At 48.2% G+C, this 17,101-nt stretch overlaps 1 protein-coding gene across 2 annotated transcripts in view; it reads left to right on the forward strand.

Annotated features, from left to right (window-relative positions):
- The window catches only part of col9a2 (procollagen, type IX, alpha 2), an 82,473-nt gene that overhangs the window by 31,138 nt on the left and 34,234 nt on the right, over window positions 1-17,101 (forward strand). For both annotated transcript variants that reach the window (XM_078423193.1, XM_078423192.1), the window contains exons 13-19: window positions 4,916-4,969; window positions 6,658-6,711; window positions 7,104-7,157; window positions 9,823-9,876; window positions 11,040-11,093; window positions 12,964-13,017; window positions 16,320-16,373. In XM_078423193.1, coding sequence (XP_078279319.1) covers window positions 4,916-4,969; window positions 6,658-6,711; window positions 7,104-7,157; window positions 9,823-9,876; window positions 11,040-11,093; window positions 12,964-13,017; window positions 16,320-16,373 — 378 coding nt within the window. The remainder of the gene's footprint in view (window positions 1-4,915; window positions 4,970-6,657; window positions 6,712-7,103; window positions 7,158-9,822; window positions 9,877-11,039; window positions 11,094-12,963; window positions 13,018-16,319; window positions 16,374-17,101) is intronic.

The following is a 17,101-nucleotide window of genomic DNA, read 5'->3' on the forward strand; positions in this document are numbered from 1 at the left end:
CCCAATCACCAATCTTTTCAACCCATGCCTTCCGAAGCGCTAGAAGGGCTGATGACCAAGCGGACCTTTCATGTTTAATTGCTGCATTACGATGGGTGGCTCAGCATTCATCAACAAACAGCGCAGTTTGGATCGGTGCAGGCACTTTGTTTCAGTAAAAAGGTCAAAGCTATTTCATCAGAGTCATTATCAAATCAAACCTGGCACCAGGTTGTGCATGGAGTTTTCACGACAGATGACCAAACGATTGCTGGATAAGGTGAGCACCTTGAAGAAGGTGAGCGAGGCGGAGACCTGGAGAAACGAGGAAGGAAAATCCAGTGTTGGGGGCTCAGGAAGGTGAAGGGCAGCCCTCCACACTTGGGTCTGGTCAAGGGGAGACCAGTACCGGTGGAGCTCTGATGTTTCTGGGCATTATGGAACTAGAGGAGATTGCAGAAGTAAATTGCAGAAAAGCCAGGAGCGCGTTCAACAAGATGGACATGTTTAAAATTGAATCATTGCCGTACCCAATGCCAAGTAGACCAGTGAGCATTGAATCATACAGTGACGGGACCATACAGCACAGACACGGAACCTCAGCCCACCTTGTCCAGCTGACCATGATGCCGAGCTACACCAATCCTATTTGCTTGCATTAGGCCTGTACCCATCTACACCTTTCCCATGTGAGTCCCCTCAGTACAATGTTCAATGCCATGTTGCAATAGTGCTACTGTGATTGGCAGCTTGTTCCGGTCAACCATCACCAACCACCATCTCTGCAATCACTCATGGTCGTGTATAATTGACCGCCTGGTGGGTCCTCCCTGTCCCTCCAGGTGGGTGCCTGTGTGCGTGACATCTTGTACCGTGGGGAGGCTGGTGCACGGACCAGCGGCACGGACTCCACCACAGTCGGGAGTCTCTCCCTGCTGCAACCTTCTTCCACCTTCTCGGCCATTGTGGTGCTCCACCCGCCGGCCCAACACCATCCTCCTCCGCCTGTTCCACCGCTGAGGTCGTCTTCATGGGCCGCGCTTTGTCACAATGCTCCCCTTGACCTGCCCGCCATGGGTGACCCTGTTGTCCAGTTATGGGTGAGGCTATTGTCCAGTCTTCTGGTACCTCCTGTGGATTGGAGAATAGCAAATGTTATCCCACTTTTTAAGAAAGGAGGGAGAGAGAAAACGGGTAATTATAGACCAGTTAGTCTGACATCAGTGGTGGGGAAAATGCTGGAGTCAATTATAAAAGACGAAATTGCTGAGCATTTGGATAGCAGTAACGGGATCGTTCCGAGTCAGCATGGATTTACGAAGGGGAAATCATGCTTGACAAATCTACTGGAATTTTTTGAGGATGTAACTAGGAAAATTGACAAGGGAGAGTCAGTGGATGTGGTGTACCTCGACTTTCAGAAAGCCTTCGACAAGGTCCCACATAGGAGATTAGTGGGCAAAATTAGGGCACATGGTATTGGGGGTAGGGTACTGACATGGATAGAAAATTGGTTAACAGACAGAAAGCAAAGAGAGGGGATAAATGGGTCCCTTTCGGAATGGCAGGCAGTGACCAGTGGGGTACCGCAAGGTTCGGTGCTGGGACCCCAGCTATTTACGATATACATTAATGACTTAGACGAAGGGATTAAAAGTACCATTAGCAAATTTGCAGATGATACTAAGTTGGGGGGTAGTGTGAATTGTGAGGAAGATGCAATAAGGCTGCAGGGTGACCTGGACAGGTTGTGTGAGTGGGCGGATACATGGCAGATGCAGTTTAATGTAGATAAGTGTGAGGTTATTCACTTTGGAAGTAAGAATAGAAAGGCAGATTATTATCTGAATGGTGTCAAGTTAGGAGGAGGGGGAGTTCAACGAGATCTGGGTGTCCTAGTGCATCAGTCAATGAAAGGAAGCATGCAGGTTCAGCAGGCAGTGAAGAAAGCCAATGGAATGTTGGCCTTCGTAACAAGAGGAGTTGAGTATAGGAGCAAAGAGGTCCTTCTACAGTTGTACCGGGCCCTGGTGAGACCGCACCTGGAGTACTGTGTGCAGTTTTGGTCTCCAAATTTGAGGAAGGATATTCTTGCTATGGAGGGCGTGCAGCGTAGGTTCACTAGATTAATTCCCGGAATGGCGGGACTGTCGTATGTTGAAAGGCTGGAGCGATTGGGCTTGTATACACTGGAATTTAGAAGGATGAGGGGGGATCTTATTGAAACATATAAGATAATTAGGGGATTGGACACATTAGAGGCAGATAACATGTTCCCAATGTTGGGGGAGTCCAGAACAAGGGGCCACAGTTTGAGAATAAGGGGTAGGCCATTTAGAACGGAGATGAGGAAGAACTTTTTCAGTCAGAGGGTGGTGAAGGTGTGGAATTCTCTGCCTCAGAAGGCAGTGGAGGCCAGTTCGTTGGATGCTTTCAAGAGAGAGCTGGATAGAGCTCTTAAGGATAGCGGAGTGAGGGGGTATGGGGAGAAGGCAGGAACGGGGTACTGATTGATAGTGATCAGCCATGATCGCATTGAATGGCGGTGCTGGCTCGAAGGGCTGAATGGCCTACTCCTGCACCTATTGTCTATTGTCTATTGTCTCACACATGACTACCCAGCAATCTGATCCCTTTGTGTTGGAAGGAACTGCAGATGCTGGTTTAAACTGAAGACAGACACAAAAAGCTGGAGTAACTCAGCGGGGCAGCCGGACATACCCTTTTCTTTCCCTGTGGTAAATGCCATCAGGCCCTGGGATTTATCCACTGAATGCTTGCCAATATTTACAACACTTCCTTCTTCCTGATCCAGACATACTCCAGGATATCAGTGTACATCCTCCTTAAATTCCCCAGCCACCTGGAATGAAATCTGTGCAATCCTTGGTAAATCCCATTGAGGGGTATTCATTTAGGACCCTCCTATATCCCCCTGGCTCCATGCATGAGTTAACCCTCTGATCCATGAAGGGGCCTATTTCTTGCTTGGCTACCCCTCTTGATTCTCCTTAAGCCTACTTGCCAAGGTCATTTCATGACTTATTTTTCCCTCCTAACTTTTTTTAACTCTCTGCACAAATCTCAAAGGGTTTGTTTGATACCACTTTGCTGTAGAGGGCATACATTTCCTTCTTCACCCTGATCAAACTTCAATAGCGAGTGACGAGGTGATGGCTGGCGAGATGGAGTGAGCAGCAGAAGTTTGAATCTCACCTCGAGGTGGTAATCAGTGGCAGTTTCAGCAACAGTGGGATAAAGAAAGGAGCCATTCTTGTGGAAATAAGTGTTGTTAGTGCTGAAAAAGAATGGCATTTGAAGTCCAATGTGGGGCCAGATAGAACCAGTGTTGCCTGTTTGGTGCAGGTCTACCGATGCCAAGGTGAGGGACATGGTCAGTGCTGGAACACAGGGTTTGTGCAGCAGTTTTGTGGGCATTTAGTGACAGACAATTTCCATTCTAGCGTTCAGAATGAATGATAACTCGAAGTTTGGTTTTGGATGATGCACATATGCAGGCACTGACTGCCAGCTGTACATCGATGACTGAGCTCGGGTGATCTTGGTCCTGAAGTGGAGATGATGAAGGTTGAGTGGACTACTTGTCGATTAGCTTCACAGTGTCAGGAGGCTTGTTGGACGTGAGGTGCAGTATTGGACTGAAGATGATATTGAAGATTGGGGTGACTTTGCTTGACTCCATCTGCACTGGAATTGGATCTGTATTGGTGAGGATCATGGCTTACAAGTCATTTAGGACTAGTGTTCAGTTTTGGTAACCCTGTTCTCGGAAGGATGTCATTAAGCAGAAAAGGGTGCAGAGAAGATTTACAAGTGTTGCCACAACTCAAGGGCCTGAGCTCTAGGGAGGGATTAGGCATGCTAGCACTTCATTCCTTGGAGTGCAGGAGGCTGAGGAATGATCTTATTGAGGTGTATAAAAACATGAGAATAAATATGGCTCGTACAGTCTTTAACCCACAGTCGGGGAATCAATAACCAGGGCATGAGGGGAAAGATTTAATCAGAATCTGAGGGGTAACCTTAGTCATTAGGCACCTGTAGATCAACTTCCTTCCCTTGAAACATGTGGTCTTCACAGTTGTTGCAGCTAGCAGATACCGAGATGCCCTGGTGGTTCTCATTAGCCCAGCCCTGGGGCTTACTGTCAGAGAGGAAGCCAAGAGTCTCCTCAAAGGCCTTGTCCTTGCCCTCCGCCTCCATTCTCGCATTTCTTTCAATGCTAACCCCTTCACCCTTCTATTTCATCTCTTAAAACTCCCTGCTAAAGATAGAACAGACAACATAGAGCACAGTGCACCGCAGGAACAGGCCCTTCGGCCCACAATGTCCGTGCCAAACATGATGCCAAGTTAAACTAATCTCCTCTGCCTGCACATAATTCATATCCCTCCATTGCCGACACTTCCATGTGCCTATCTAAAACCCTCTTGAATGCCTCCGCCACCATCCCTTGCAACGCATTCCAGGCACCCGCCACCTTGTAAAAAACCTGCCCCGCACATCTCCTTTAAACTTTGCCCCACTCACCTTAAAGTTGTGCCCTTTAGTCTTTAACGTTTCCAGCCCGGGAGAAAGATTCTGACAATCTACACTATGCATGCCTCTCATATTTTTATATACTTCTCTCACACCTCCCCTCTAATTCCGGTGTTCCAGCTGGCAACTAATGTTAATTATTGACTATATTAATCTGCGAATTCGATTTTTGATAACCAATTGTAAAGGATTGAAGGGAAGAGAGATAAGAATGGAGTAGATAGGTAGGTAGGTAGAGGGTAGGACTGGGCAGAAGAATTGGTTCACAGGGTTAAATAACCTGCCACTGATTGCTATCTGCAAGAGTCTCTGAACATTTTCTGCGGAAATCTTTATCGATGAAGAGGTTAATATTTTATTTTCTCTTTCTGTCTAGGGTATTCAAGGTGCAACTGGTATCTCCGGAGAACAAGGCATCCCTGGCCCACCAGTAAAGTATTTTTGTTAAGTCCTACTGTGGTAACTCCCAACGTCTTGGCTGCTAAAAGATTAGTGGGGAAAATGTCACAGGAACATCCATTAAATGGGGTTGACCCAAGGGAAATGGACTTCACGTTGTTCTATTAGATAATGTTAAACAAGGATAACGGGTGCTTTGCTGGTCCATTCATTCAGGCTACCAAGAGAAGAGTAGATTAAAGGCTGGTGCACAATATGTGGGTCAGTTTAGTTTGGTTTAGTTTAGTTTAGTTTAGTTTAGTTTAGAGATACAGCTGGGAAACAGACCCTTCGGCCCACCAAGTCCGTACTGACCAGCGATCCCCCCCCACATTAACCACTATCCTACACCAGGGACAATTTTTACATTTATACCAAGCCAATTAACCAACAAACCTGTACGTCTTTGGAGTGTGGGAGGACACCGAAGTTCTCGAAGAAAACCGACGCAGGTCATGGAGAGAACGTACAAACTCTATAAGACAGCACCCGTGGCCAGGATCGAACCATGGTCCCTGGAGCTGTAAGCGCTGCAAGGCAGCAACTCTACCGCTGCGCCACCGTGCAGCCATTGGGTGGAGTAACTCCGTGGTTTTCATGTAATTGAAGTTGAGAGTGCAGTGAACCAGGCATGTGTCAATAATGTATGTGGTATTCAAGGCCTGATCAAAGACCTGAAGGATCAACGTTCAAATACTTGAATAGCTTTCACTCCCTCCCAGATAGTGGTGCATGCGAATCCGGCTTCCAGCAGAAGCACGGTGGGCAGTACTGTGGCGCAGTGGGTAGAGCTGCTGCCTCACAGCACTAGAGACCCAAGTTCAACACTGACCACAGGTGCTGTCTGTGTGGAGTTTGCACGTTCTTCCGGTTTCCTCACACAGCCCAATGGCATGTGAGTTTGTAGGTTAATTGGTTGCTGTAAACTGCTCCACTAGTGTGTAGGGAGTGGATGAAAAAGAGGGATAAGATAGAACCAATGAGAATGAGTGATAGATGGTTGGCATGGAACTGGTGGGCTGAAGGGCCTGCCTCCATGCCATCTATCTATAAAAAAGCAGTCACTGCTTTACTGATTCATTACTCTAATGATGCTGGGTCGTATCTGGTCAGGATAGTGTTGAGAATAGGGCTACGCGTAAAGATAAACTAAAAGATTAAGATAACTAAACAAAGATAAAGATAAATATGTGAAGTAAGAGATACAATGGCTTTACCTTTTTGCCATATCTGAACATATGGGGGAATATTGGTAGAACTTAGTCCAGCTGAGAGTTGAGCCCATTGAAGGTCCACAAACATTCTTCCTTGGAGGGCTCCCGAGATTGGTTACAGGACAGAAAGGTTCTTCCTGATTTCATCAGCATCCTTGGGTCATGGATGGATTAGCCTGGTGCTGATCCAACCGGCAAAGTCTAATTGGGAGCTGGTTGGGATGGGGTAGTGGATACCACCCAGGCTTTGTAGATGACCCTGAGCCTGGGATTTGGGACAGAATCTGGAACCTGTGGCCAGGAATATTGTTCTGAGCACCTTCACTGTTGGAATAGGATCACGGGGATTCCAGGACTGAGGAAGCCTGGATTTGTTGGCCCACGGAAATATATGGGCACAGAGTATGGTGTTGCGTTTGTTTTTCATAAGAATTTATGCATTTATACCTTCTTTCTAAACCTACAGGGACCTCAGGGTCTTCAAGGATATCCTGGAATGATGGGAGGAAAAGGTGATACAGTAAGGAACTTTTTGAAGCATATCTCTTGATTATCTTGGCTGAAATGTAAGATATGGAATGGTAGATTCTTTTCAGTGAAGATAACACACCCCAAGAAAGTGTTGAATGTCACCACCTCTCAGTGAGCTGTGCAGGGGGTTTGAGGACCACGGTGAGTTTACCTCTCATGTCTTAGACTTCGAATGGCATCTCTGACCAGACACGTTTTGGTTTAAGAATTTTGGGTGATGGGATTTTTGATTTTCGAAAGGTTTAGAAAGGGAATAGCAATGGTCATGCAGAAAACACAAGTGGGACAGCTCTTGGAATGATTCTGGGGCCAACTCTACAGCACTTATTAAATCTCAAAGACATGTGTTGTGGCTCACTCACAGTTTCTCCTTCTCCATAGGGTGCTCGTGGATACAATGGCAGGGTTGGTCCCCGTGGCCCAATGGGTCTTCAGGTGAGTAACAAACCAATGTGTCCCTCACTTGTTTTGCTACCTTGTACTCCAACCAGTTGTTCTTGGTTCCCAACTGTTGAGGCAAGATTGCAAATGTTCTGCTTTGACAAGGATTTGGGTGCGAGAGAGAGTGTGTGCATGTATAATTGTGTGTGTGTGTGCAAGAGAAAATGTGTGTGTGTGTAAGAGAGAGCTGGAACACCCTCTTACACACACACACACACACACACACACACACACACACACACACACACACACACACACACACTCACATCATGATCATACTTTCTTAGTCAAGTATGTTTTGCAACATACAAGGAATTTGATTTGCCATAGTCATCTCAATAAAAAGCAACAAGACACACAAAATACATTTTAACATGACCATCCAGCACAGTAACTCCTCCACATTCCTCACTGTGATGAAAGGCGAAACAAAAGTTCAAACTCTTCCCTTCTTTGTTCTCCTGCGGTCGGGGGCCTCGAGCCTTCCGTTGACGGGAAGATCTTGGCTCCCGTAGCCGGCGGTCAGGCCCTCCGCATCGGGGCGATCAAGCTCCCGCTTCGGGGGGGATCTCAGTTCCCCGCGCCGGGTGATCGGACCCCGGATCGAGGCTAGTCGAACCTCCTGCGACTTTGGAGCTTCCCGACATTAGTCTCGACCTGAGACTGCGAGCTCCTCGATGGTGAAATCTGCAGGCCGCAGTTGGAGCGTCTATCCCAGGCAAGGGATCGCAGGCTCCGATGGTAAGTCCATGGCCCCGCGGTGGGGCTCAAAGTCAGTCTCGAGCAAGGCCTCCAACTCCACGATGTTAGGCCGCAGAGCGACCGGAGATACGATCTGGAAAACAATCACATCTCCAGCAAGGTAAGAGATTGAAAAAAAGTTTCCCCCTCCCCCCTCCCCCAACCCCACATAAAACAAACCAGAGAACATTAATACAAACTTTTTAAAACACACTAAAAATAACAAAAAAGACAAAAAGACTGACAGACCGTTGACGAGGCTGCCATCGGTGATGGCGCCACCCGGTGGAATTAGTTAGGAATAGTTACAAACAGGAACATCAAAGATAAACCAACTGGTTTTTAACCAGTTCAAGAAGCATCACTATCGATGGCAAGCCAGGATGGGAGAAACACAAATCTCCAGGGAATCTCTCCAACAAAATATTGTTGGGAGTCCCTCCTTTTGAGAAAAGATACTAATATCTCAATCCTCAAATCACCCATAAATGGTGGAATCAGTCTTAACAGCCCCAGGAACAGTGAAAGACAAAGTTAAGGAACAGCAGCAACTAGTGCACCTTAACACAAGGACTTAAGAAGTAGAAGTGAGGTAGGCCAAATTGTTCTCGAGTCTGCTCCACCATCAAGGAAGATCATAAAGCTGACGTGATCCGGGCCTCATCTGCACTCTCCTGCCTCATCTTCATAATTGTAACTTCCCTTCAATCTGAACGCCTTGTACTTGAATAATATAGAAGAGAACATCGAACAGTACACCACTCTGTCTGTGCTGAACCTAATGCCAAGTTAACCTGAGCTCCTCTGCCTGGGCATGATCCATATCAGCTGGACTAAGTTCTACCAATATTCCCCCATATGTTTAGATCTGGCAAAAAGGTAAAGCAATTGTATCTTACTTTATCTTTTAGTTTAGTTATCTTAATCTTCTGAGGTACACAATTGCAAAGATTCATAAGGCTTTGAGAAAAAAGTTCCCTCTCCTACAATATAGAAAACAGAAGAAACTGTAAACACTCAGCAGTTCAGGCAGCATCTGCGTAGAATAGAAACCATTAATGTTTCAGATTGAAGGCCCTTCATCAGAAGTGGGAAGGAAACTAAATCATTTAATTCTGAAACTATGGCCCTTTTTTCCCAGATTAAGGGAAACATTTTCTCAGCATCTACTGTGAAAAGTCCACTTAGTCTCAAAGGATTTAATAAGGTCCACCATTTAAATTCCAGTAAGTAGGCCCAGTCTGCTGAACCTTTCTTCACCAGTCCCTTTGTATTAGAATCCCACCATTTTTGCAAGTCATTGAGAAACTTGAATACATACCCTTCGACTTTTCTCCAGATCATTAACATGAACGGTAAGTCATTTCAGGGGCAGGAATTGGTCCTTGGTAGTCCATGAGTAGTTTCCTTCCAGCCTGGAGCAGATCCATCTATTCACACTCTACCTTCCACATGTTAGCTAATTCCAAGCAGCACAGCAGGTCAGGCAGAGTCTCTGGCGGGACTGCAATGACGGGAGAGGTCAGAGCATGATGCGGCCACAGTATTCCTATTGATTATTCCCCTCTTGCTCATAATTCACGGATATAATTTCCCTCGACGTTTAAGCCTGAATGCATTATGCCCGCCCGACCCTCTCTCTGACATGGATATCAGCCTCAGCCTGCGGCCAGCTGGGACTAGACGGCTGCTGTGTAATCAGACTGATGGTGTGCGTGGTCCATGGACCTCCACACCTGCAAGACTCTTCTGCTGAGAAGTTGGTGAGAGTCCCACGGAAGCATTAATCAGCATGACTGTTAATCATTTCTACCGCAGACATCAGTCAGGTCCTTCATCACGCCCTCGAATTCCTGTCATGTTGGAAACTTCTCTTTTGCTGCTTTGACTGACCGTATTTCCAACTATTCTTCTTCAGGGTAAAAAGGGGCCAGAGGGGCCACTTGGTGACTTTGGCGACAAAGGAGTACAGGTGAGATATTTCAAAGTCGCACCTCTTAATCCCATTGCATGCATGTTACCTCAGGAGGGACTTTGGGTTGTGCGGCAGCAGTCACCGGATCAGAAGATCCCAGTGGGTTTTACTAGTAATGTGTCGAGTACTCATTGGGGTGAGAAGTGTGCACAAGCTGTCAGTCGTGGAGTATTCGTGTGCACAGGGGGTCAGTGGTGAAGTATTAGTGTGCACAGGGCTCAGTTGTGGAGTATTAGCGTGCACGGGATTAGTGATGGAGTATTAATGTACACAGGGGGTTAGTGGCAGAGTATTGGTGTGCACAGGGGGTCAGTTGTGGTGTATTAGTGTGCACAGGGGGGTAGAGGTGGAGTATTAATGCACTTAGGGGGTTAGTGGTGGAGTATTAGCGTGCGCAGGGCTCAGTTGCGGAGTATTAGTGTGCATGGGATTAGTGGTAGGGTATTAATTTACACGGGGGTTGTGGTGGAGTATTAATTTACACAGGGTCAGTGGTGGAGTATTAGTGTGCCCAGGGGGTTAGTGGTAGAGTATTAGTGTGCACAGGGGGTTAGTGGTGGAGTATTAGTGTGCACGGGGTTGGTGGAGTATTAGTGTGCACAGGGGGTTGGTGGAGTATTAATGTGCACAGGGGGTTGGTGGAGTATTAGTGTGCACAGGGTTGTCAGTGGTGGAGGATTAGTGTGCACAGGGTTGTCAGTGGTGGAGGATTAGTGTGCACAGTGGGTCAGTATTGAAGTATGGTCAGGGTTCAATGGGGTGAAGGTTAGTAGGAGTTATACAGTAGCGATCACAACCTCAGCAGACCACAGTGAAGTTATACTTTTACTGCACAGGGTTATGAGCGGAGTGAAGTGTTTGTGTGTGGAGGGCAGGCAGTGGGTGAAATATTATCTTGTGCAGGTCTGGCTGTGATGTGAAGTATTTGTGCAATAGTTGCTGCCATGAGGTGAAGGAGGCAAACATTGCTGCCGTGGAGGAAGAGACAGAATGGGCCGAATGGCCTCCTCCTGTTGTGCTTTACCGTGAAATTAGAAGTGGGTTGTTGTGACACGGTTGTTTGCCTGTAGTTGTGTTCTGCATGGGGTAATGATGTGCCATCTCTGATTACTCACCCGCTTACTCTGATCACCCTGACTGACGGTTCTGTCACTCCACAGGGTGAGCGAGGCCAGCAGGGACGCCAAGGACTCTCGGGGGGCAAGGGGAAAAATGTGAGCCATTTTACGTTCAATTAATAATAATCTGTGCAGAAATCACCTCGAATGGTGCCCTTGGTTCGTGCTCATGGTCGCAGCTACTTTGGTGCTGTGTATGGACACTAAATGCTGGAGTAACTCAGCGGGACAGGCAGCATCTCTGGCGGGAAGGAATGGGTGACGTTTCGGGTCGAGACCCTTCTTCAGACTTTGGCCCTGTGTCGTTGAGCGCAGTGAGCAGTGGGAGTTTTGTCTGGAGTCACACTGCAAGGCTGAGCTGTCATCTGGGCTCAGAGGGCCGCTGAGTTGCCCAGGTATGAGCACCAGTGTGGGGCAGTGCAGGTGGCACACGTGCCAAGCCACGGCTGCCATGGGGTCTGGTGAAAGTTACATCCTCACAACTTTGTGAGAGGCAGCTTGCTGGAACTTCACCATCCTTCCTGTGAAGAAATGCAATTTGACATCCCTCCCTGATTTCCCAGGTGAATTTTCAATGTTGTCCCCCCTGGTTCAGGACTCTCCATTGGGGCAATGTGTTGTTTGCATTCTACCCTAACAGTTCCACCTGGCAACTCCATTAGACCATCTCCAAATTCCATTCTGAATGGATCACAAGCCTTCCCACGCTGCTAGTCCTCAAACTCCTTTTGTTCTGGTGCACCTGCACGGACCCTCTGAGAACAGCGTGGCATTCCCAAAGTATGATGTCCACAACTTGTTCATTGTTCGAACTTCCATACTTTATCAAAGACTCCTTCGAACCTTCTGACTAAAGAAGGGTCTGACTAAAATCTTGGCCTGATTCAGTACACCCAGGAATGAAGGGAGTTCTACAGAAAGAGATGGAAACTGTCTGGTACTGACCTCCTCACATCAAAAGGAACCACTTGAAGCGCTGCCTCATAAAAGGCAGGTAGTATCATCAAAGACCCACACCACCCTGGCCACGCTCTCATCTTGCTGCTACCATGGGAAGGCGGCACAGGAGCTTGACACCCGTGATCTCCAGGTTCAAGAACAGCTTTTTCCCAGCAACCATCGGGCTCTTGAGCCACCCTGCGCAACCCTAACCACAACCCTTCCTCAGTAACGGTCTTATATGAACTTTGTTTAGGTTGCACAACTTCACTTTGCACTATGATGATTTGGTTATCTATATTATTGTTAATTGTTGCATGTATTGATCTATTGTTGATCATGTTATATTTGTTGCTTTGTTGTTTTAATGTGCCTGAATGGCAAGTAAGAATATCATTGTTCCGTTCTCGATATGTACGACAGTTTAACACTCTTGACTCCTGACTTTCTCTTGCCTTGACTGGGTTGAACTGAGTTTTACCAAGCAACACTCCCCCTGATGCCAGAGAAGGGGACTGGAACTGATCTCTGTAAAAACGGACCTGGCAAATTCCTTGTCCATACACTCATTTCCTCTAGAAACATAGAAACATAGAAAATAGGTGCAGGAGTAGGCCATTCGGCCCTTCGAGCCTGCACCGCCATTCAATATGATCATGGCTGATCATCCAGCTCAGTAATCTGTACCTGCCTTCTCTCCATACCCCCTGATCCCTTTAGCCACAAGGGCCACATCTAACTCCCTCTTAAATATAGCCAATGAACTGGCCTCAACTACCTTCTGTGGCAGAGAATTCCACAGACTCACCACTCTGTGTGAAGAAATGTTTTCTCATCTCGGTCCTAAAAGACTTCCCCCTTATCCTTAAGCTGTGACCCCTGGTTCTGGACTTCCCCAACATCGGGAACAATCTTCCCGCATCTAGCCTCTCCAACCCCTTAAGAATTTTATATGTTTCAATAAGATCCCCCCTCAGTCTTCTAAATTCAGTCTTCTACTCACTGCGCACTGTGTGTTTTATTGCAGGGACTGCCAGGCATCGATGGCAAGGATGGCATGCCCGGGGTTCCTGGTATGAAGGTATTTAATGGTGAAGAGGTTGTGTTCGGGCTCGGGAGAATGAATCACCGATCCACAGTGGATTAGTATCAAAACTGGGAATGGCAGGTCCCGGTTAAACTAGCTGCCCACAAATATTGTACACAAACAAACCAGCTTTCTCAATAGACAATAGACATTAGGTGCAGGAGTAGGCCATTCGGCCCTTTGAGCCAGCACCGTCATTCAATGTGATCATGGCTGATCATTCACAATCAGTACCCCGTTCCTGCCTTCTCCCCATACCCCCTGACACCACTATCTTTAAGAGCTCTATCTAGCCCTCTCTTGAAAGCATCCAGAGAATTGGCCTCCACTGCCTTCTGAGGCAGAGAATTCCACAGATTTACAACTCTCTGACTGAAAAAGTTTTTCCTCATCTCCATTCTAAATGGCCTACCCTTTATTCTTAAACTGTGGCCCCTGGTTCTGAACTCCCCAACATTGGGAACATGTTTCCTGCCTCTAACGTGTCCAATCCCTTAATAATCTTATATGTTTCATTAAGATCCCCTCTCATCCTTCTAAATTCCAGCTTATACAAGCCTAGTCGCTCCAGTCTTTCAACATACGACAGTCCCGCCATTCCGGGAACTAACCTAGTGAACCTACACTGCACACCCTCAATAGCAAGAAGGTCCTTCCTCAAATTTGGAGACCAAAACTGCACACGGTACTCCAGGTGCGGTCTCACCAGGGCCCTGTACAACTGCAGAAGGACCTCTTTGCTCCTATACTCACTCAACTCATTTCAATCTGGTTTGAAAAAATCCTCATCCAAAATGGCGCTGAACCACATTTAGTGGAAATGAAATTGGTAAAGATCAATTAGACTTACCCTTCCTCCCTGGAACTTCATACTGGAAGGTAACAGGAAAGCAGTAATTAAAGTATATAAAATGATGAGAGGCACAGGTAGGGTGGACATTCAGGACCTTTCCCCCAGGATGGAAAATGGCAAGGATGAGAGGGCAGAGGTTTGAGGGGAGAAGGGCAAAGTTTCAAGGAAATGCACCGTACAATTTTTTTACTGGGAGAATATGGTTGGTGTGGAACATACTGGCAGGGAGGCAGATATAATAGTGGCATTTAAGAGGCTGTTAGATGGCACATGGATATGCAGGGAATGGAGGGATATGGATCACTAACAGGCAAAGGAGATTAGTTAAACTTGGCAACAGGTTCTGCATTGATATTGTGGGCCAATGGGTCTTTTCCTGTGAGGTCGTGTTCTATGTTCCATGCAAACATTGTCTCAGAGGCTCTCCAGACCTGCAATGGTTTGCTCCAGGTTTCCATCTGACTTCCACCACTGTTTGTCCAAAGGTGATCCCTGACCCTCTCTCAGAGATCGGGTGTGGCTTCAATCAGCACAGGTCAGCTCGAACTGGTGCAGGCCCTTGCTAAGTGTGGAGTCAAGGGGTTGCCTGAAGGCAGAGGGCAGTGTGGAGGGTGAACACTGAGGGCTGAATGCCCAGTGGTGAGATGGGTGCTAACATTCTCAGTGTGTCTGCACTCTGAGAGTGTGTGTTCCTGGTACTCTGCCACTGCAGTGCACATTCCCCACACCATCCCATTCCACGTCAGATCACACCATTGACCAGATCAGTGTCGGTCAAAGTTCACTAGTAGCGCAGAGAGGCAAGGGACAGCAGTCAGGAGCTAAAAACAACCCACTGGAGGAGCTCAGCGGGTCAGGCTGCATCCGTGGGCAAGGGATGGGGGGGGGAGGAATTCAGGTAGGGACCCTGCATGGAGAGAGGGGAGATAGCCAGTATAAAGAGGGGAAGGGGAAAGGGAGAGGGAGGCAGGGGCCAGAAGATGGTAGGTGGAAGATGATGGGTGAGTGGAGCCAGGAGGGGTGGGGGATAGTTGGGAGACAGAGAGAAATGGACAGGTGTGGAGGGGCTGTGTGCTAGCAGAGGTGGGAGACAGAGAGACAGGGACTGTTGTGGATGGGCTGAGGGTAGCAGAGGTGGGAGACAGGGACAGGGACAGGGACTGTTGTGGAAGGGCTGAGGGTAGCAGAGGTGGGAGACAGTGAGACAGGGACAGGGACTGTTGTGGAGGGGCTGAGGGTAGCAGAGGTGGGAGACAGTGAGACAGGGACTGTTGTGGAGGGGCTGAGGGTAGCAGAGGTGGGAGACAGTGAGACAGGGACAGGGACTGTTGTGGAGGGGCTGAGGGTAGCAGAGGTGGGAGACAGTGAGACAGGGACAGGGACTGTTGTGGAGGGGCTGAGGGTAGCAGAGGTGGGAGACAGAGAGACAGGGACTGTTGTGGAGGGGCTGAGGGTAGCAGAGGTGGGAGACAGTGAGATAGGGACTGTTGTGGAGGGGCTGAGGGTAGCAGAGGTGGGAGACAGTGAGACAGGGACTGTTGTGGAGGGGCTGAGGGTAGCAGAGGTGGGAGACAGTGAGACAGGGACAGGGACTGTTGTGGAGGGGCTGAGGGTAGCAGAGGTGGGAGACAGTGAGACAGGGACTGTTGTGGAGGGGCTGAGGGTAGCAGAGGTGGGAGACAGTGAGACAGGGACTGTTGTGGAGGGGCTGAGGGTAGCAGAGGTGGGAGACAGAGAGACAGGGACAGGAGGGTGACACATCTCTACCAGTCTCATTACAGCCGTTTTGAACATTCAAACAAAATTCCACCCCACATCCCCGCTGGCTCTATCCACACATCTCGGTGGCAGAAGTCAGTTCACCTCTGCTACCCTCAGCCCTTCTCGGGAAACAGCCGACCCGAATAGAGTCGCTGGACATGTTGTGAAATCATGTGCCTAGCAGCAATAATCTTTGCATCAGTCCGCATCAGCAATTGTATTTAGTGTTGTGTCGATCATTGTATACACCGTTTAATCTGTGAGCTCCATCTGAACAAAGAATTTCATTGCATCCTGGTGTATATCTCTATGCACTAACCAAACACAACGACATGAGGATAATATACAACTGCTTACCCTTGCATAAGGCTACATTCCACAGACTCTTGCGTAAGTCGGAAACGGTAGTGCCACTGTGTAAGTAAATTTACTATTAGACGTGGAGACCAAGTGGGCATCAGTGGGCTTAAAGAATTGCTTAGTTTGCATAAGTCGCCTTTTACGTATGTCGGGGAGTGCCTGTATATTGTTTTAAAAGAGGATGAATGGGAATACTGGAGACAAGGCGACAGCACACGGTCTCCCCGATCCCTTCATCAAGTACAACTCTGCATGGCTGAGACTCTGGAGAGAAGGAGGTAGTTACTCACTGACCTGTCTGTTTCTCCCATTTTCCCTGCAGGGTGGGACGGGCCGAGCTGGTATTCCGGGACCCGCTGGTCCACGGGGAGGAGCGGTGAGTATCTCCGCACATATTTTATTGCTTTGTGTCGGAAGATTCAACAAAACTTTGGGAAAGATGCATCCGGCCATTGGGTGGTTTAGGTGCGTCTCGTGCCTCTGGTCTGCGCCGCCCCTAGTTTTGAACAAGCGCCTGTACGTCTTTGGAGTGTGGGAGGAAACTGAAGATCTCAGAGAAAACCCATGCAGGTCACGGGGAGAACGTACAAACTCCGTACAGTGCAGCACCCGTAGTCAGATCGAACCTGCGTCTCCGGCGCTGCATTCGCTGTAAGGCAGCAACTCTACCGCTGCGCCACCGTGCCACCCAGTTAAAGTACTGTCGATGTTGGACTGTTTAGGGAATGGGATCGATGGCAGGAGAAGCATAACGTGGGAGAAAAGAGAAGAGATGTGTATCAGGACTGTACCCTGGGGAGTGACACCCTCCGGGACTGTACTCCAGGGGGGGGGGAGTCAGCACCCTGAGGGACTGTACACGGGGGAGATTTGGCATCTTCAGAAATCGTACACCTACAGGGACTGTACCCTGGGTAGAGACACACCTACAGGGATTGTACCCTAGGTAGAGACACACCTACAGGGACTGTACCCTGGGTAGAGACACACCTACAGGGATTGTACCCTAGGTAGAGACATACCTACAGGGACTATACCCTGGGTAGAGACACACCTACAGGGATTGTACCCTAGGTAGAGTCACACCTACAGGGACTGTACCCT

This window comes from Rhinoraja longicauda, chromosome 27, assembly GCF_053455715.1.
Source record: "Rhinoraja longicauda isolate Sanriku21f chromosome 27, sRhiLon1.1, whole genome shotgun sequence".
Taxonomy (NCBI): domain Eukaryota; kingdom Metazoa; phylum Chordata; class Chondrichthyes; order Rajiformes; family Arhynchobatidae; genus Rhinoraja; species Rhinoraja longicauda.